This window comes from Bos indicus, chromosome 5, assembly GCF_029378745.1.
Source record: "Bos indicus isolate NIAB-ARS_2022 breed Sahiwal x Tharparkar chromosome 5, NIAB-ARS_B.indTharparkar_mat_pri_1.0, whole genome shotgun sequence".
Lineage (NCBI taxonomy): Eukaryota > Metazoa > Chordata > Mammalia > Artiodactyla > Bovidae > Bos > Bos indicus.
Window position 1 is genome coordinate 91,481,156 of NC_091764.1, and position 22,188 is coordinate 91,503,343.

The 22,188-nt window shown below is 39.3% G+C and overlaps 1 protein-coding gene across 6 annotated transcripts in view; it reads right to left on the reverse strand.

Annotated features, from left to right (window-relative positions):
- PIK3C2G (phosphatidylinositol-4-phosphate 3-kinase catalytic subunit type 2 gamma) overlaps positions 1-22,188 on the reverse strand; it is a 644,646-nt gene that overhangs the window by 107,287 nt on the left and 515,171 nt on the right. For all 6 annotated transcript variants that reach the window (XM_070788624.1, XM_070788625.1, XM_070788623.1 and 3 more), the window contains 2 exons: positions 19,517-19,673; positions 9,456-9,565 (listed from right to left, as the gene is read on the reverse strand). In XM_070788624.1, coding sequence (XP_070644725.1) covers positions 9,456-9,565; positions 19,517-19,673 — 267 coding nt within the window. The remainder of the gene's footprint in view (positions 1-9,455; positions 9,566-19,516; positions 19,674-22,188) is intronic.

Below are 22,188 nucleotides of genomic sequence, written 5' to 3' on the forward strand. Positions count from 1 at the left end.
GAAGTAGTATTTGCTAGGTAAAGATAAGCAGAAGAAAAGGCCTTCATTTTCAATAGAAACTGGCCAGGCATATCTGTTTCTGGAGTTTGTTAGGTGACAGTGTGAGTCCACATAAACTCTTCTCCCCAAAGATACCAGATAGAATCTAGTTCTTGCTATCAAAATATCCCACTGATGCAAATAATTGGGTATTTTGAAGTCTGGGGTTCTGTTTTGCTTCAAGCTGCCTACAGTTTTAGCTGAAGAGCAGGAGATCTTATACTTACTAAACCAAAGAATCTGCGTGGCAGGCCAAATGGATTATCTGGGAAGACATGGAAAATGTCTTCTCATATTTCTGGTGGAGGAAATAGGTAAAGTGAAAAGCAGGATCTGCATTTAGGAGGGAAGGTAGGCCGGGAAATTTATGCTTGATGATCCCGGTCTGGCCTGTGAAATAGGTTGCCTGTTTCTAAAGGACAGCTCGCCTGAGGTTTGAGAGTGACTGAAAATTCTGAAACAACCCATTTGGATGGCACTTTAATGGATGGTTGCCTTTGTTGCCTAGCAGTGGGCTCGGCAGAGATATTACATGAGAGTATCAATTTGCAGGGACTGAGTTGTGATACTTTGCTGATTCTATTCAGCAGAATGTTCGCAGCTGTAAGGGGAGTAAAACAAAAAATAGTAAGGGAAGCAGAGAGAGGAGTTGGCAATGAGGTAAAAAACCTTTGTGGCCAGTAAACCAATTTTATTTTCATTTTTCTCTAAATGCTATTCATTGTAATATGATTTTTTAATGTCACACATCCTCTGAAGCTCTTGTGATCATTTCTTAACCCAGAATGTGAATACCCAAGAGTGAAGCAGGATTCTGTATTGTTCATGAATAGAGTACTCCCTGAGAGACACGGGAAAAGCCATTTATTTCTTTCAAGTCTCAAAGAGGGTCAAGAGGGGCAACCTCTTAATGCTAATACTGTAGTCAGGATGCGGGCACTTAAGGTACCCACTCATGCTGTGTCTCAGATGGCTTAGTCCTCATTCATGACCCAGATCTCTGAGTTTAGTAGTGGTGGTGGGAGAGGGTTGATTTTCATTTTAGTTTTATCTGTATCTTAGTAGAGATATCAGAATAAAAAGTGGCATAAAATACTTCTAGCTTGTTAGAACAAAGAGAACAAGGGGTTTAAATATACCAGGGCTCTCATAAGTATACCCAAGTTAATGACACTCATTGAGGCCCCAAGAGCATTGCTGGATCCATTACTGAACTTGGTTTTCTTTTTGGTAAATTATGTGCTCTATCATCGACACTTCAATTTTTTTCCTTAAGTTTTGACATTCATATAATTTCAGAAAACATAGCTTAAGATAATATTATTTATCCAGACAAGTAAACGAGCACACAGAAGTTTTTAAGGCTTCCTTATTGTTTTCAATTCACCACCCTGTTTTTATAAATTCACTCTATATGTTAAGCATTAACAGAAGACTATTGTACAATTTCCTTTAAAATTTTAAATGTATAAATAATAGAGAGTTTAAGTAACTTCTTAACTGGTAAAGACACATAGTAACATTCAATTCAAGGCTTCTTGAACCTTGATAATAGGTTCCTCAAAGTGCTGGATGGAAAGTGTGACAGGAAAGACCCTAAACATTTGATCTACAGATAATGACCAAGGAACTTACAGGAGAGTTGAAAAGATAATCTTAAAGCATATTAAATCACATGTAAAAAATAAAGGTACATAATTGAGATTTTAGGACAAAAGATACTACTGAGACAGGCTCTTAGAAATTAATGGGAGCGTGAGTCTCCTGGAGATTTCTCTGAGAAGAAAAGTAGAAAAAAATACAGGTTCAAGGCATCTGGTAACATGCCAAAAGTGGGAAGGCAGGAGGTATTCTTGGCATCAGTAATCAAGTTATCCCATGGGGATCTCCCAGGCCAACCAATGTATCAGCGTGTGTGTGTACTTTAGTCATGTCCGACTCTCTGTGACCCCATGGACTGTAGTCCGCCAGGCTCCTCTGTCCATGGGATTTTCCAGGCAAGAATAGTGGAGTGGGTTGCCATTCCCTTCTCCATAGGCTCTTTTCAACCCAGTCAAACTGCCATTTCTGATATCTCTTGCATGGCCAGGTGGGTTCTTTACCACTAGCACCACCATCCTGAACCAAACACTTGGGGGACACCAGATGGTGGCACAGTACAGAGCTAGAATAATAATTCTGGGAAGGCCCTCAGTCTGCCAAGGCTCGGGGTATTCAGGAATGAAGATAGGTGCCCAGGAAAGGTTACAGTATCATCCTGCAGCCAGCATGGGCTCCGAAGAACCTCAAAAAACTGTGATCTGAATTATGAAGCAGCACAACTCCAGTGGCCCTCACATGCGAGGGGAGCATCTGAGCACAGTAGAACTTAAAACCCCACACTACGGGGCATGAGCCCCTGGATTTGAATCATGGCTTTGTCTCCTGTTGGCTGTATCCTTTGTCAAATCATTTTCTTTCTCTGGGGTCCCAATTTCCTGATCTAAAAATGTAGAGAAAAGTGATACTGCCTCATAGACTTGTCATGATGATTAAACAAGTTACTGCATGAAAAGTACTTAGAACAAGGTTTGACATGTAAGAAGCACTGTATTAAATATTGGCCATTATTATATGAATTTTATACACGATGTTTCATGTTAAAATTGTATTTTCTTTGAAGATAAACTTTTTGATATATTTTAAGGGACTAGAGCTTGTTTCACATTCAGATACTTTTGGAATTGGAAATAAGTCCTCTGTTTACTTGGGAGAAACTGATTAAACCAACCAGCAGATTAACTTAGGTGATATACTAGATAGTATATAATTCAGTAATAAATTAGGCATATCATGAAATAGTACACGTTCTGTAGAGTTATAGAAGACTAGTCGGTATTAAAATAATCTGAAAAGGCTTTGTGGATGACGTCCAGAGTCTCAAGAGATGGATAGGAGTAAAAGTTAGATCAGACACCCTCCTCTTTTCTAGTAATTTTATGATTCTTAGGGAGCCATTTTTGATGAGGCTGTACACACAAGTTAAAAAGACAAAGCAGGAATGAATACATGCATGCTCAGTGGTATCCGACTCTTTGTGACTCCATGGACTGTAGCCCACCAGGCTCCTCTGTTCATGGGATTTCCCAGGCAATAGTACTGGAATGGATTGCCATGCCCTCCTCCAGAGAATCTTGCTAACCCAGGGGAAGACTGAACTGGCATCTCCTCCATCTCTTGCATTGGTGGATTCTTTATCACTGAACCACCAGGGAACACCTGCAGGACTGAAAGTATATTGCCAAATTGATCTACCATGACAAGAATTCATTTGGGAATAACAGAGGTGGTGTGGATAAACCTCAATAAAGACAATCAAGTTATAAGGTCCTCAAAAGTAAGAGGTAGGAAATGGCGAGTCAAAGACAATTACTGAACAGAATAATAATGTGCTGTGGTTTAGATGACCAGATGCGTTTTAAGTCTCCCAAGGAGAACAAGTTCTTGACTATAAAGTTGTAGAAAAAACTTAATTAACCGAATGTACCACATAACATCTGAAAGTGAGAAAATTAGCCTGGCAGAGAGATGCAGGCAGATAATGAGATCTAACTCACTGCCAGAAATCTACTGGCTTCAGATCCACTTCCTTTGTTTGGTCAGGTCCTCTCAATGGGAAGGGGAGATGAGTCGACATAGGCAAGCTCTCCCATCTCTACAATTCCATCCCTCACAGATCTGAGTGTGCCAGATGAAGTTGGAGGATGTGGAGGGATGAGACTCTGGCAGACAAAACTTATTTACCTTTTTTCTATGGCCTCATGCTGAAAGAACATTCTTCATCTAATATATAGTTTTTCCCTTTGTTCTAAATGGTAGCAGGGACTATCTGTGGACTGCAGCCTATAACTGCATTGTTCAAGCATGACACATAAAATGCAGGTTGGAGCACAATCATGTTTTCAATCTCCACCTTTTCTGGGCCTCTCTTCATTCCTCCCCTGTCCTACCCTGTCTCACTGACATGCCAATCGTTGTGCCTTCCCTGCTGCAGCCCACTTTAAAGAAGGGCATCCAAGTCAGATCCTGATGGAATAGCCTGAGGGGACTATTTTTGGTACCAGGTGAACCTTGGATGGAGTTAACTGTAGCAAGGTCAGAAGCTTAAGTGAAAGGCTGATTCCTATTCATGAGGTCCCCAGACCTGCCCTCAACACAAATCTGGAAGGACCTTCCAGGCCTTGTGATAGACCTTCTGTTCTTCCTGAGGCAGGCAGTTAGCCAGTCCTTCCTTGGGATTTCTCATTAGTCCCTGCCCCCACTAATCGAGGCAACTTGAGAGTCCCTCATCCTTGAAACTGAGGATCTGAAACATCTCTTCAAGTCTTCAAGCTAGTGTCTTTTGCCACAGTCAACTGTCAACTAATATTTGTAGTTTTCTAAGTGGCACATAGAAGTGAACTCCTTATTGCCAAATTCAGACTTAAATTGAAGAAAGTGGGGGAAACCACTAAACCATTCAGGTATGACCCAAATAGAATCCGTTATGATTGTACAGTGGAAGTGAGAAATAGATTTAAGGGACTAGATCTGACAGAGTGCCTGATGACTATGGATGGAGGTTCATGACATTGTACAGGAGACAGTGATCAAGACCATCCCCAAGAAAAAGGAATGTAAAAAAGCGAAATGGCTGTCTGGGGAGACCATACAAATAGCTGTGAAAAGAAGAGAAGCAAAAAGCAAAGGAGAAAAGGAAAGATATAAGCATCTGAATGCAGAGTTCCAAAGAATAGCAAGGAGAGATAAGAAAGCCTTCCTCAGTGATCAGTGCAAAGAAATAGAGGAAAACAACAGAATGGGAAAGACTACAGATTTCTTCAAGAAAATTAGAGCTACCAAGGGAACATTTCATGCAAAGATGGGCTCAATAAAGGACAGAAATGGTATGGACCTGACAGAAGCAGAAGATATTAACAAGAGGTGGAAAGAATACACAGAACTGTACAAAAAAGATCTTCACTACCCAGTTAATCACGATGGTGTGATCACTCACCTAGAGCGAGACACCCTGGAATGTGAAGTCAAGTGAGCCTTAGGAAGCATCACTACAAACAAAGTTAATAGAGGTCTAGTGGAGGTGATGGAATTCCAGTTGAGCTATTTCAAATTCAAAAAGAAGATGCTGTGAAAGTACTTCAATCAATATGCCAGCAAATTTGGAAAACTCAGCAGTGGCCACAGGACTGGGAAAGGTCGGTTTTCATTCCAATTCCAAAGGCAATGCCAAAGAATGCTCAAACTACCACACGATTGCACTCATCTCACATGCTAGTCAAGTAATGCTCAAAATTCTCCAAGCCAGACTTCAGCAATACATGAACCATGAACTTCCAGATGTTCAAGCTGGTTTTAGAAAAGGCAGAGGAACCAGAGATCAAATTGCCAGCATCCACTGGATCATTGAAAAAGCCAGAGAATTCCAGAAAAACATCTATTTCTGCTTTATTGACTATGCTAAAGCCTTTCACTGTGTGGATCACAATAAACTGTGGAAAATTCTGAAAGAAATGGGAATACCAGACGACCTGACTTGTCTTTTGAGAAACCTGTATGCAGGTCAGGAAGAAATAGTAAGAACTGGGCATGGAACAACAGACTGGCTCCAAATAGGAAAAGGAGTACATCAAGGATGTATATTGTCACCCTGCTTATTTAACTTATATGCAAAGTACATCATGAGAAATGCTGGGCTGGAGGAAGCATAAGCTGGAATCAAGATTGCCAGGAGAAATATCAATAACCTCAGATATGCAGATGACACCACCCTTATAGCAGAAAGTGAAGAAGAACTAAAGAGCCTCTTGATGAAAGTGAAAGAGGAGAGTGAAAAAGTTGGCTTAAAACTCAGCATTCAGTCCTGGTCCCATCACTTCATGGCAAATAGATGGGGAAACAGTGGAAACAGTGGCTGACTTTATTTTTCTGGGCTCCAAAATCACTGCAGATGGTGACTGCAGCCATAAAATTAAAAGATGCTTACTCTTTGGAAGGAAAGTTATGACCAACCTAGACAGCATATTAAAAATCAGAGACATTACTTTGCCAACAAAGGTCCATCTAGTCAAGTCTATGGTTTTTCCAGCAGTCATGTATGGATGTGAGAGTTGGACTATAAAGAAAGCTGAGCACCGAAGAATTGATGCTTTTTGAACTGTGGTGTTGGAGAAGACTCTTGAGAGTCCCTTGGACTGCAAGGAGATCCAACCCATCCATCCTAAAGGAAATCAGTCCTGGGTGTTCATTGGAAGGAATGATGTTGAAGCTGAAACTCCAATACTTTGGCCACCTGATGTAAAGAGCTGACTCACTGGAAAAGACCCTGATGCTGGGAAAGGTTGAGGGCAGGAGGAGAAGGTGACGACAGAGGATGAGATGGTTGGATGGTATCACCGACTCAGTGGACATGAGTTTGGTTGGACTCTGGGAGTTGGTGATGGACAGGGAGGCCTGGCATGCTATGGACCATGGGGTTGTAAGAGTCGGACATGACTGAGCGACTGAACTGAATTGAACTGAAGTTTCACTAGTGGTGGAGAACCCGACTGCCAATGCTGGAGACATAAGAAATGTGGGTTCAATCCCTGGGTCCGGAAGATCCCCTGGAGGAGGGCATGGCAACCCACTCCAGTATTCTTGCCTGAAGAATCCCATGGACAGAGGAGCCAGGTGGGTGACAGTCTATAGGGTTTCTAAGGGTTGGACATGACTAAAGCAACTCAGCATGCAAGTAGATATACACCATTGCTTCTTTCAGAGGTAATTTTACTATTAAAGGGCATTTCTGTTGTTGTTCAGTTACTCAGTCATATCTGACTCTGCAACCCCATGGATTGCAGCAGGTCAGGCCTCCCTGTCCTTCACTGTCTCTTGGAGTTTGCTCAAACTCTTGTCCATTGAGTCGATGATGCCATCGAACCATCTCATCCTCTTTTGTCCCCTTCTTCTCTTGCCTTCAATCCTTCCCAACATCAGGGTCTTTTCCAATGAGCTGGCTCTTCACATTAGGTCGCCAAATTTTCAGGGCTTCAAATTCAGCATTAGTCCTTCCAATGAATATTCAGGGTTAAGACTGAAAAAACCAGACCTACATAAAGAATCACTAATGGTAGAATTTCAGAAACAAACCAAATAGCAGGAAGGTATATTTTTGACAGGGCCTCTGCCTGGAGTTCCTTAATCATATCATATAGTTTCCAATGTTGAATGCTGAAAAAAACCCTAGAGCATGGGATCAAAGTCTTAGCTTTGGGCCCTAGTCCCAGCTCTATTTCTTACTACTTCTTTAAATCATGGGCAAGCCCTTAATTCTTTGGATCTCAGTTTTCTGATTTGCATATTTATTGTCAGAATAAATAAATAAGTAAACAATAAGGGCTCTTCTAGCTCTAATATTCTGTCATATTTCTACTATTCAACCACAAGAGCAGCCTATCCATTAAAGTTCATGAAACAGAGATTCCTTGCAAAAGTGAAATTCTCTGAGTGTTTAGAACATACATTCCCATGAACTCCCCCTAATCCCTTGGAATGGAGAGAGATTCTACAGTATACATTCTGGCAAAAGGAGAGAAAAATAATACCTGTGTGGGAAAGATTTTACTATCAGTGGTGGGAATGCAAACTAGTACAGCCACTGTGGAGAACAGTGTGGAGATTCCTTAAAAAACTGGAAATAGAACTGCCTTATGATCCAGCAATCCCACTGCTGGGCATACACACTGAGGGAACCAGAAGGGAAAGAGACACGTGTACCCCAATGTTCATCGCAGCACTGTTTATAATAGCCAGGACATGGAAGCAACCTAGATGTCCATTAGCAGATGAATGGATAAGAAAGCTGTGGTACATATATACACAATGGAGTATTACTCAGCCATTAAAAAGAATACATTTGAATCAGTTCTAATGAGGTGGATGAAACTGGAGCCTAGTATACAGAGTGAAGTAAGCCAGAAAGAAAAACACCAATACAGTATACTAACGCATATATATGGAATTTAGAAAGATGGTAACAATAACCCTATGTATGAGACAGCAAAAGAGACACTGATGTATAGAACAGTCTTATGGACTCTGTTGGAGAGGGAGAGGGTGGGAAGATTTGGGAGAATGGCTTTGAAACATGTATAATATCATGTATGAAACGAGTTGCCAGTCCAGGTTCGATGCACGATACTGGATGCTTGGGGCTGGTGCACTGGGATGACCTAGAGGGATGGTATGGGGAGGGAGGAGGGAGGAGGGTTCAGGATGGGGAACACATGTATACCTGTGGCAGATTCACTTCGATATTTGGCAAAACTAATACAATATTGTAAAGTTAAAAATAAAATTAAATTAAAAAATTAATAAAATAAAATAAATAAAAAGACAGAACATACATCCATTAAAAAAGTATAATTTGTGTTTACTAATTGCCAGTTGAAAATATTAGAACGATTAAAAATTAGACTCAAATAAGATTCAATATTGGGCTTCCCAGGAAGGTCAGTGGTAAAGGATCTCTCTGCCAATGCAGAGAATGCAGGAGATGAAGGTTTGATCCCTGGGTTGGGAAGAACCCCTGGAGGAGGAAATGGCAACCCACTCCAGTGTTCTTTCCAAGAAAATCTCATGGACAGAGGAGACTGGTGGGCTATACAGTCCATGGGATTACAGAGTTGGACACGACAGAGTGACTGAATATACACACAAGATTCAATATTAAGAAATTACAGGAAAGAGCACTGTATTTCTCTACTTAAAATGTTTACTAGGGTAATGATTACAGCTAATGTTTATGGAGCATCTAAAATCTGCTAGCACTTTTTCTATCCTTTCAAAAATTAAAGTTCAAAAGATTTTTGTATTATAAAATGAACCACCCACTTGACAGATTTGGAATCTAACTAATAATCAGCATATTGTGCCCAGACTCTTATCTTCTTGTTCACTAGTGCTTTGCCAGACAGGCTTAATAAAAACTAGATTAACAACAGAAGATAGTCACCAAATATTCCAACATTTGTATTGTCTTAGAGATGAAAGTAGTGCGTCCATATTCCATCATAAATCTTTTTCCAAATTGTTTTTCAGGACATAGTTCAAGTAGAACAACCAATTTATTTCTGTCAGCTCTCTGACCTCTTTACTGAGTAATGTGTTACATGTAGAGGCTGGTTAGCAAACAATAGCTTTTGCTACAGAAATGCTGACTAAGGCCTCCTGCTAGACAGTCTGCATTGCTGCTTTTCTGTCCCTGTGGAAAAGACACAAGCTTGTTGTGGAAATGACAGCTTTATACCCATGACTGTTCACCCTAAGATCATCACAAATGTGAGATGTGTCTGTATACAAGAATACATGCACACTCATACATTCACAGCTAGTCTTACTTGGTAAAATGACTTGTTGCTTCCAGGTCTGTATCTTGTGGACGAAGATTATTATACACATATTTCAGGTCTTGGATTCCGCTTAGCTCGGGCAATCCTGCATGTAACATCTTAGCAACACAAAAACACACAAACAAAACAAACAAAAAAAAATCTCAATAAATATAAATAAAATCTCCATTCTTGTCTTCTGTAGAAGAGGCATGTTCAGCAAGAGAAAACAGAAATAATAAGAGCTCTAGTGTCCGAATTTCTGGATCCATGATTTAAAATCTAAATGATCTGGAATTTTCTCCTTTTTAAAGTGGATGTAAAAATACCCAACATGTTCTGGGAGAATCAACTAGTAATGATTAAGAAAGAGCTATACATATAAATTATAGCACAAAAATTATATCACAATACCTATTTTTAAGAAGAAAAACTTAATCCCTCCAAACATGTAAGTGAAGCATCCAGGTCAAATGGTGTGTAAGGAAAGAAAAAAACTCATCTTTCTGTTGCTTAATCTTATGCCCCATTCCTTTGCTTTTTCATCTTGTGTTCTTTCATGAATCAATGACTCTTACTATAAGAACATATTTTTCCCTAGTTAAGTGGTGACTGAATTTATTAAAAAATATTAAAACAATGAAACAAAGATTAAACCATACTAAGTTTCAGGTATTTTTTTTTGCCAAACTTTGGGAAAATGCTCTGTTTAAATTATAGTGCATATTGAAGGGGTAATACTCTCTTTAGTTATAGGCAAACATCTTAGAAAAAAAATAGATCTTTGAGATAAATGTGAGCTCTGAGAAAAAAAGAATGTCATCAGTATCTCATGACTAAAATAAATTACTTCCTGCTCTGGAATAGAGGAAGGGAAGTTAAGAACAGTTGTGGGAAGTTAAGAACAATGCTGTTGATCCTAAAAATAAAGAAAAGACTGAAGAACTTCCTGAAGGTCCAGTGGTTAAGGCGTTGCCTTCCAATAAAGGGGGTGCAGGTTTGATCCCTGGTTAGGAAGATAATTGGAGAAGGCAATGGCACCCCACTCCAGTACTTTTTTTTTTTTTTTTCCCACTCCAGTACTCTTGCCTGGAAAATCCCATGGATGGAGAAGCCTGGTAGGCTGCAGTCCATGGGGTCGCTAAGAGTCAGACACAATTGAGCATCTTCACTTTCACTTTTCACTTTCACGCATTGGAGAAGGAAATGGCAACCCACTCCAGTGTTCTTGCCTGGAGAATCCCAGGGATGGGGGAGCCTGGTGGGCTGCCGTCTATGGGGTTGCACAGAGTCGGACACGACTGAAGTGACTTAGCAGCAGCAGCAGTAGGAAGATAATATCCCATATGCCTTGTGGCCACAATACTAAAACATAAAACAGGAACAATACTGTAACACATTCAATAAAGACTTTAAAAAGGGTCCACATTAAAAAAAAAATCTAAAAAAAAAAAAAAAAAAAAGAATAAACTGAGTGTGGCTATGGAGGATGGCTGAAGTTGTGACTGACTTGATGAAGTTCAAGTGGAAAAAAATGGATTTGAAACTATTTTCCCTTCCTACTCTTTACACATAGGCTGAGGGACCAGCATAAATAGATGGACAGAGGAGAGCAAGATATCTTCCATTTGTTCACAGACAGAGATCCAAGACAGATTTCAGGAACATTGGGTATCCTGTGGGTGAGTGACAAGAGATGGGGCTGAAAAGGCTAAGAATGTGGGATGTTTTAGCAATAGGAAATATTCTGTATGCTATGCTATGCTATGCTAAGTCACTTCAGTCATGTCCGACTCTGTGTGACCCCATAGACGGCAGCCACCAGGCTCCCCCGTCCCTGGGATTCTCCAGGCAAGAACACTGGAGTGGGTTGCCATTTCCTTCTCCAATGCATGAAAGTGAAAAGTGAAAGCGAAGTCACTCAGTCGTGTCCGACTCTTAGCGACCCCATGGACTGCAGCCTACCAGGCTCCTCCATCCATGGGATTTTCCAGGCAAGAATACTGGAGTGGGGTGCCATTGCCTTTTCCAAAATATTCTGTACTTTATCCTAAAGGCAAAGAAAGCTCCTTTCATGTTTATATATGAGTATAAAAAGAATGAATTGTGTTTGAGAAAGATCATCATGGTTACATGTGAAAAATAAAGTGGGGCCAAATAAGAGGCTAGATTGGAGACTGCTGAGGAATGAAGAAAAGCTACTAGAGTTTAATTATACCTGCTGCTGCTACTGCTGCTAAGTCGCTTCAGTCGTGTCCGACTCTGTGCGACCCCATAGACAGCAGCCCACCAGGCTCCCCCGTCCCTGGGATTCTCCAGGCAAGAATACTGGAGTGGGCCGCCATTTCCTTCTCCAATGCATGAAAGTGAAAAGTGAAAGAAGTCGCTCAGTCATGTGCGACTCTTAGCGACCTCATGGACTGCAGCCTACCAGGCTCCTCCATCCATGGGATTTTCCAGGCAAGAGTACTGGAGTGGGGTTCCATTGCCTTCTCCATTAAATATACCTAGGGGATAGAATTGAGAAAACTGGGTGGTTGACTGGATATATTTGGCAGACTGGGTGGGGCCTAAAGCATAAATACAGATTTGGGGGTTATTAGCATACAGATATTGGAGAAGGAAATGGCAACCCACTACAGTGTTCTTGCCTGGACAATCCCAGGGACGGGGGAGCCTGGTGGGCTACCGTCTATGGGGTCGCACAGAATCAGACATGACTGAAGCAACTTAGCAGCAGCAGCAGCAGCAGCAGCAGCAGCAGCAGCAGCATACAGATAGTAATTGAAACCATGGGAATGGATTAGGTTGTCCTGGGAAGTTGTTAGCTGTCTTTCCCTGTGGATGACCGAGCATCTTAAATTCATGATATCTAAAGTTGAGCAAATTTTCTTCTATAACTCTCCCTCCTGCTTCTTATTTCGTATCTCACTGCCACCATTGTCCAAATAACAAGAAGTGAACGTGTTAGTCACTCAGTCGAGTCTCTTTGTGACTCCAAGGACTGTAGCCCATCAGGCTCCTCTGTCCATGGCATTCTCCAGGAAAGAATACTGAAGTGGGAAGCCATTCCCCTCTCCAGGGGATCTTCCTGACCCAGAGCTCAAACCCAGGTCTCCCACATTGCAGGAAGATTCTTTACTGTCTGAGACACCAGGGAAGCCCATAGTAACAAGAAATTCATATCTTGTTTGAGTTTCTCTTCTTCCTGATTCCCAATGACAATCCTCCATTGCAATTATTGTTCCAGCTCAGCTCCCCATCTTCATTTGCTTAGATAACTTGAATAGCTTTTTTTTCTGGCTCTTCAATCCTTATCTAATTACATAATTTCTAAGTTATCTGTCTAAAATCCAAGCTACATGGATTTTAGTATGATGGTACTTCCTTTATCAAAAACAAAGACACTCCTCGGTTCTCAGATGGCTATATCTCAGGTGGCTATATAAGTCCAAAATTTTCATCCTGGTCATAAATGACTCTTAATCTAACTGTGATATAACACTTCAACCTTACTATCTACATAGGCCTCCACCTGTGCCACAGACTGGGTGTACTTGGTCACCTCCATTTCTAACACATGTCATGCCCATGGTCTTTAAGCCTTCACACATACTTATGATTTTCTTTCAGTCAGGATTCCTTTCCTCTCTTCCCTTGTCTGTTGAAATTATTTTTGAAGGCTCATATCAAATACTTCTTCCTCCTTGAAAGCACCACAGATGCTCTTGATAAGATTTCTTAATTTGCTTTCTTTGTACAGTAATCCTATTTTGGCTACAGCTCTTTCAAAGAACTTATTGCTGCCTAGCTTTAACTATGTTTTGTTTGAGTGTATGTTTGTCACATTAGATTTTAAGTTCTTTGAGAATAGAAATTAAGTTTTTAGTCCATGCTGAACTGTCTATATTGCATAACATGGTGCTTTGTAGTTAGAACTTAATGAATGTCTGAATTAATGAATGCATGAGTGAATGAAAAAATATCTGACCCTGTGAGGCATTGAAAGCCTACAGATAGAACTTCAGTCCCAACTAATAAACTTAAAATCAACCATAGGGAGGTACATTGCAGAGCAACTAAAACCTAGATTAGGTTCTATCAGTTCTGTACTTGAGAGTTCCAGAGACGTGTGCACTTATTGTGCCAGTGTCCCCCTTGAACACACTATGACTGCCTGTTTGCTATGAACACCTAAAGCTGAATTCCTTTCTAGTTTCTCTGAATATTCTGAATTCACACATGCTCCTTTAGGACTATGTCAAACATTTCCTTGGGAAGTAGACCTTATACTTACCCTTCCTACACACACACACACATACACACACACCACACCAGTGGTCTGCCAAGTATAGATGACTTCGGATCCAAATTCTCTCCCTTTCATGTGGCTGATTAAAGGAAGCAAGTGCTAATTTTGCCCTTGTTGATGGGCTTAATGCCTTAGAAAGACGGCTTTTAGTGTTGCAACTCTGCACGTGAGAGTAAGGACGGTCTCAAACGTGGGTGCACTTAGCCAGGTCTGTTCACTGGCCCACAGAGATGTGGTTCAAGTGCCTGCCAGCTTAGATTACATGGGTCAAAACTGTAGGGCTTCCCCGGTGGGCTCAGTGGTAAAGAATCTGCCTACAATGCAGAAGATGTGGGTTAGATCGCAGGGTTGGGAAGATCTACTGGAGCAAGAAATGGCAACCCACTCCAGTATTCTTTCCTGGGAAATCCCATGGAAAGAGGAACCTGGCAGGCTAAAGTTCACGGGGCCACAAGAATTGGACATGACTTAGTGACTAAATCATCAACAATAACGTTAATTGGGGCAATAAGAAAGAGAAAGGGTGGCTAGTACAGAAAAACAGATAAGTTCCTTCTTAAAACATGGGAACATTAAAAATTTTTTTAAATTCTGTTTTTCTCTTACTGAGTCCAAATCTATCTTGATAGTTATGCTTCAGAAAGCAGACACTCTTTGCTACCACGTAGAGAAGTTAGAAAGATTTCTGCTGGGAAATATTGGATATAAAAATGGGTGTGATAAACATTTTAAACTGGGTGAATGGTCCCTATGTTCTTTGGGAGCCTTCCATAATGACTGCTATTGATTTTTTAATAAGAGAAAAGCTGATGAAATACAGGCTTTTATGTTAGTGAATCCAGCCAGCAACACTCTTGGGTCTCTACAGATGTTTTGCTTTTAAGCAAGATGGGAATTTCATGGATTATTTTTCCCCAGCTTTTCCCAGGAGTAAACAAAAAGGACTGTGAATATCTGGAAATGGGCTGTTCTCTACCAAGGATGAGCAATGAACTCCACAGCAGACACCAAATGTTTGTGTCTTATAATCCTTTGTTATTGACCATTAATGGAGGGCAGAATTTATGACTCATGTCAAGTACTTCTCAAGTCATAACTAGGTTATGGCACAGTAGATTAAGTTCTTTTTGAGTAAGTTAACACAGAAAGAGTCATTTGAGAGAGAGTTGAGGGAAATATAGATTATACACAGAGGTAGAAAGTAACCCAAAAGGAGTCCATGTGTAGGCCAGAATTGGAATGGAAAAAAAAATAGTTTGGGGTGAAGAGAATGGGATTGATATGTACACACTACTATACATAAAATAGCAAAGGGAACTCTACCCAGTACTCTGTGGTGACCTAGATGGGAAGGAAATCCAAAAAAGAGCAAAAAGTCAGTGTTAGTCGTTCAGTTGTGTCCAACTCTTTGCAACCCCATGGACTGAAGCCCACTAGGTTCCTCTGTCCATGAGATTCTCCAGGCAAGAATATTGGAGTGAGTTCTATTCCCTTCTCCAGGGATCTTCTCAACCCAGGGATCGAACCCCAGTCTCCCACACTGCAGGCACATTCTTTACCATTTGAGCCACCAGGGATGCCCACTAAAAATGTCAACAGAGTGTATATATGTATATAGATAGCTGAATCACTTTGCTATAGGGCAGAAGCCAATGCAACATTGTTAATCAACTATACTACAATTAAGAAACAAACAAAAAGTCCCCAGAGGTTGGCACTGGTACTGCAGTTCTTCTGACAATGGATACTTCTTTTTCCAATAGACTATAAACTCCATGGGGACAGAAATTCTGTTCATCCCTTTACAGATATATCTCCAGAGCCTAGCACAGTGACATAGATGCAGCCAATATTCAACAAATATTTGTTGAGTGATAGAATAGATAACTAAATGCTGTAAAACAATCTTCTGTAAATTTAAATTTGGTCTTTATTTTATAAGAAGCTCTACCAGAGAAGATATGGTCTTGAAGCCTTTACTGATGCTTTATTTACCTACAGAACCCCATAAGAAAGAAATGTGAAGAGCAGAGAATCAAGAGGTAAGTAATCAGAAACAGAGATATAACATTGCTGTTTTACACATGTGTGTGGGGTCACAAAAGAGCCGGAGACGACTTAGTGACTAAATAACAACTACGTTCATTTGTCTAATTGGTCTGTTTCCCAGGTGGGACTCAGTGGTAAAGAATCAGCCTGCCAATGCAGGAGACATGGGTTCGATCCTTGGGTCAGGAAGATCCCCTGGAGCAGGAAATGGAAACCCACTCCAGTATTCTTCCCTGTAAAATTCCATGAACAAAGGAGCCTGGCACCAGGGCTACTGTCCATGGGGTCACAGAGTTGAACACGACTGAGCACACATGCCCACACTAATTGGCCCACATTGCATCTGATCTCTGTTTCAATTTCTATAAAAGTCTAAATCTCAGATTATAAGATTAATCTGAATTAGTATCATTCACTGCCAATTTTTCTTCCTTAGCCTAAAAGTCACAGTTGAATAATTAAAACAGGGAATTTTTTTGCAAGTACTATTTACTAGAATCCTTCAATGTCTGATTTCAATGTTATTTTATGAAAAATTATTTGACTACCTGAATAAAATATCACATATCTGCTTCTTTAGATGAAATAACATTGTATATACTCTTTAATGACTATTTAATATATTATGACCCACAGGCTAAAAGTTTTCTTTTTAGGTAAGTGGAAATGATTATTAAACAAAAGAAAAAAGCCCACCAATACCTTTTAGAATCTTTTTTTTTTCCTTCAAAAGGCTGTTCTTTCACATTATTTTAACATGCTTTTTATTCAGCATAATTTTACTATCAGCTAAGAAACAGTATAAAATGATATTTGTCCTTTTCTGCTTTGGGTTTATTTTTGAAATGTCTGTGGCTGGTGGAAGCAGTTGTTAGAATATGTTACTCTCAGTCTTAGTAGGCAGTTACTTACATGTTTTAGACATTTAGAAATGCTGGATACCTAATTTGCTTGTGTACATGAATTTTGTCTTCCTTACTAAATTGAAAAATTTAAGACTGACAAGATCTAATATGTTAATGTATTCTCTATAGTTTCTGGCATGTAGTAAGTACTCAAGAGTTTATGGATTCATGAGCTAAACCCCACTAGAGTGTAAACATTGATATCATCTGGATTTTTACTATGAAATGGATTCAAGGTCATAGACTCAGTCCTTGTAGAGTTCTACCTGTGGCTTGAATACAATGAATTATAAACCATCTCATGATTATAATATGACCTAATATAATTGGGAGATAGAGTAAAATTCTACCAGTATGAATCACTGGCTATTACTGGAAAGTCAGTTTGACTCTGGAGATGGACAGAACCGTATATATCCAGTTTACATGTGAAGTAACCAAAATGCCTTTCTATATGAAGGACTACATGTTTATAGAATATTTAGAAATCCATATTTTCAAGACAGAGAGGAAAGAAGTAAGGTCCATATGTTGTTTGAAAAGTGAAACAAGAATCAAAATCCAATCTTCACTGCAAGAAGGTCAACATTTATTTAGTACTATGCAATAGAACTAAATTAATAGAACTAAACATCTGCTTTGATGGAAATATTTTATATTTGTGCTGCCCAATATGGTATACCACTAGCTAGATGTGGCTGGTGAGTGAAATGTGAAATTTCAAGTGAAATGTGGTCAGTGAGACTAAGGAACTGAATTTTAAATTTTATTCAATGCTAATTAAATTTAAATAACCAAGTGATTAGGGGATACTTTTTGGACAATGCTCTTATAGGTTAACAAGGATCTAGTGTAATAATTGGATCCTACTATAGGACAGGTACTGTGCTGTTTATATTAATTATCTAATAGGGCTATTATGAAATGTAAATCAATTAGTACGCATAAGGCACTTAGCATAAATGCTTATGCAAAATATTCAGCATTAGGTCATTTATTTATCAGTCCTACAAGGTAGATGCTATTACTTTTATTTAGCAGATGAGGAAACAAGAGTCTGACTGGAGTAAGTAACATATGCTGAGAAATATAGCCAGTAAGAGGCCAACTTAGAATTCAAACCCAGGAATTCAAACCTACCCTTAACAGCATCTAGTAGAACTGTCATCTCATGGTGCTAAACCAGTTTTTTAAAATTTATTTATTTTTAATTGAAGGATGGGGAAACAATGGAAACAGTAAGAGACTTTGTTTTGGGGGGCTCCAAAATCACTGTAGATGGTGACTGCAGCCATCAAATTAAAAGATGCTTGCTCCTTGGAAGAAAAACTATGACCAACCTTGACAGCTTATTAAAAAGCAGAGACATTATTTTGCCAACAAAGGTCCATCTAGTCAAAGCTATTGTTTTTCCAGTAGTCATGTATGGATATGAGAGTTGGACTATAAAGAAAGCTGAGCACCGAAGAATTGATGCTTTTGAACTGTGGTGTTGGAAAAGACTCTTGAGAGTCCCCTGGACTGCAGGGAGATCCAACCAGTCCATTCTAAAGGAAATCAGTCCTGAATACTCATTGGAAGGACTGATGCTGAAGCTGAAACTCCAATACTTTGGCTACCTGATGCAGAGAGCCAATTCATTAGGAAAGACCCTGATGCTGGGAAAAATTGAAGGTGGGAGCAGAAGGGGATGACAGTGGATGAGATGGCTGGATGGCATCACCAACTCAATGGACATGAGTTTGAGTGAGCTCCAGGAGTTGGTGATGGACAGAGAAAATTGGTGTGCTGCAGTCAGAATTGAAAGATAATTGCTTTACAGAATTTTGTTGCTTTTTGCCAAACTTCAAAATGAATCAGTCACAGGTATACAAATATCCCATGTGAACCTTCCTCCCATCTCTCTCCCCATCCCACCCCTCTAGGTTGATACAGAGCCCTGTTTGAGTTTCCTGAGACGTATAGAAAATTCCCGTTGGCTATCTATTTTACACATGGTAATGTAAGTTCCCATGTTACTCTCTCCATACAGCTCACCCTAAACCAAAAATTTCTGATGATTGTACTGATTCCAACACCATGCTGATTTACAAAAGATGTATGTATCTCCTACAATTTGCTGCAGTTATTAGCATGTATGTATGTGCCCATAGGAATCACCACATTTCCCTTCCAGGAGATATTTCTATCAGATCCCTCTCCTCTCACCCTGACATTTGGTTGGTCCACTGGACAGTGGAATGAAACATTAAAAATTCCTCTGTTGGCCAACAGAGAGCACCCAGGACTATGATGCATAGACTCAAATGTGCTGCTCTAGAGTCGAGTTGCTAGCAAGTCATCTTACATTTTTGACTCTCAGTTTCTTCTGGAAAATAAGCAAGTGATCAAAGGGGTTGGGAGGGAAACCAGGAAAAATCCTTGCTTGTTCTACATCATTGGGTTGCCATAATGTGAAAATGGGATAATATTTTTAAAATACTTTTAAAAAAATCCTAAAGCATTGTGCAACTGATATAATATTCTAGATTACTGTCCTTCATCTTTAATCAAAATGTACTGAAATAACCCCTGAATATATCAATATTATTGTGAAGAGAAAGGTTTGAGACGATGACTGTGAATTAATGTTATGAACTGTTAAGAAACGTATTGAAAAGATGTACAATGGTACTTTTAGTTGGTTCATTCCATTCCGTTTTGAATAGCTCTTTGGGGAACTCCAAACCATTAGCAAAGATAGACGACAGAAAGAGAGAAATAAGTGAAGCTTATTATTTTTGTTAATTCCCCAAGGGACTTACCATTTCTAGCAGGTTCAAGAGCAGCCGGCTGTGTCTTCTGACAATATTATAAGCTCGACAGCAAAGCTCCACAAAATCTTGGAAATGCTGTGGGTTTTTCCCACCCTCTGTAATAAAGTACTCCATCTCTGAAGTAAAAATAAAAGGGGCTCGGTCCCTATAAGCAAAAAAAGGGAAAAAAAAAAAAAAAAGAAAGAAAAGCAAGAACAACCATAAGCAGGAAGAGAAATGGTTGAAAAAATCAAATTAGGCAATTACAACAACTTATTTCCATTTGAAAATTTTTGTTATTTTTCTCTCCACTCTAATGGATGAACCTCCTTCATTGTAGGATGGTTATAAAAGCTTGCTAATTATAGGTTTTGAATAATGTAACTGAGCTGTAACAGAGAAGGAAGGGCAAGTTATTTTACAAAGTTGACCTATACAGTCTCAAATAGTAATTTCAAGTTATTTTTGATGTGACTATTATCCATTAAAGTTAATATAGGGAATGTGATTTTACAGAAAATACATTTATTGCTAAAGTATGAAATGATAGAACAGATCATGTTTTTAACCTCATGGTACTTTTTCTTTTTTTTAATGGTCTTACCTGATGGCTCAGATGGTAAAAAATCTGCCTGCAATGAGAGAGACTCAGGGTCAATCCCTGGATTGGGAAGATACTCTGGAGAAGAAAGTGAAGTCGCCCAGTCGTGTCCGACTCTTTGTGACCCCATGGACTGTAGCACACTAGGCTCCTCCATCCATGGAATTTTCTAGGCAAGAGTACTGGAGTGGGTTGCTATTTCCTTCTCTAGTGGGTCTTCCCAACCTAGGGACTGAACCTGGGTTTCCTGCATTGTGGGCAGATGCTTTACCATCTGAGCCACCAGGGAATCCCAAGGGAATGGCAACCCACTCCAGTATTCTTGCCTGGAAAATTCCATGGACAGAGGAGCCTAGCAGGCTACAGTCTTTGGGAAGACTGAGTGACTAACACTTTCTTTCACTTTCAACAAATTGAGGAGCATTATTTACAACAGCCAAGATATGGAAGCAACCTAAGTGTCCATCAATATACAAATGTATAAAGAAGATGTGACATATATATATATATATATAAAATGAAATGTTATTCAGCCATAAAAAAGAATGAAATCTTGCCATTTTCAACAACATGGATGTATCTAGAAGGCATCATCCTAAATGAAATGAGTCACAGAAAGACACATACTATATGATTTCATTCACACGTAGATTCTAGAAAACAAACACAAAAAAACATAAACAGACTCATAGAATCAGAGAACAAACTGGGGTTGCCGGAGGGGAGGGAGATGGAGGAATTAGTGAAATAGGTAGAGGAGACCAAGAGTTAGAAACTTCCTGTTATAAAATAAATAAGTCATAGGGACGTAATGTACAGCATAGGGACATAATGTACAGCATAGGGAATATAGTCAAAATAATACTGTAATAACTTTGTATGGACACAGATGGTAACTGGACTTATTGTATTGATCATTTTATAATGCATAAAAAATATTGAATCACTATGTTCTACAGCTGAAATGAATGATGGTATTGTAAGTCAACTATAGTTCAGAACAACAACAACAAAAAAGCTAAGATATGCATGACAAATTATTTCAGAAGGTAATCTATGAAAAACACAGATGTTACCAGTTCATTGTGATATGCTTAGTAAGGGGAAAAGAGGTAGCTATATTTCATTTTATACTAGGTATAATAAAAATATTGGTCAGAAAGGAGGAAATATGACCAGACACTGTTAGTATGGGATCGTGAAAAATCGGACATGACTTAGCGACTGAACAACAATACCTAGCTCTTAGAATTGCTGTGAGGACTAAGAACATACACACAAAGGCCGGACACAGAGAGAACTACACGTCTGTGAATGGCTATAACAGGTTCATGCAGACAGCACAGACTGTAGCCTTGCCAGGTACGCTTCCAGTCATTCATATTCAACCACTTACTAGTTCTGCAACCCTGAACAAGTCACTTGGCCTCTGAGTGGCTCAATCTCTTCCTCTGTAAAATGGGAATAAGAGCTCTTGACTCTTTGGATAGGTGAGAGGATTAAATGAGTATAAGTACTTAAAACATAGCCTGGCATATAGTAAACACTCAATAATTCTAAATACTGTTCTTAGTCTCCAAACTAATAAAATTATTCTTAGAGCTGAACCTAGTCATAGTTAAATCTCTCTTTCTCTTCAAAAATTCCATGTGTGAGATCCCATCTATCCTTAAATGTTTAATTTACTTTCAGCTTCTCCAAAGTGATCTCTTTGGCTGCATAAGCCCTTAAGTGGACATTTGAATTTGGTAGCATTTTTTATAAATCATTCAACCATGGGGTCATCACTACAGGTAACATTTCAGTGAGTTTTAGCAAAATCTTAGACTTCTATAATCAGAAAAAAACTTAATTTTATATATAAAAGTCTTCTAATTCTTTTTCTTACTCTCTATAGTATATTGGCTATATTGGGTGAAGTTTTTGAAATAATTTTGAGAGTCTCAAACTTTACAACTTCCTGAAATTTTCTTTTTTAGTGTGATAGATATGCTTTTCTCATTGATAGAGAAAAATATGTCTGACCAAATTGATTTCTTTTGGAAAATTTTTTAGTTATGCTTACCTTCCTGTGATAACA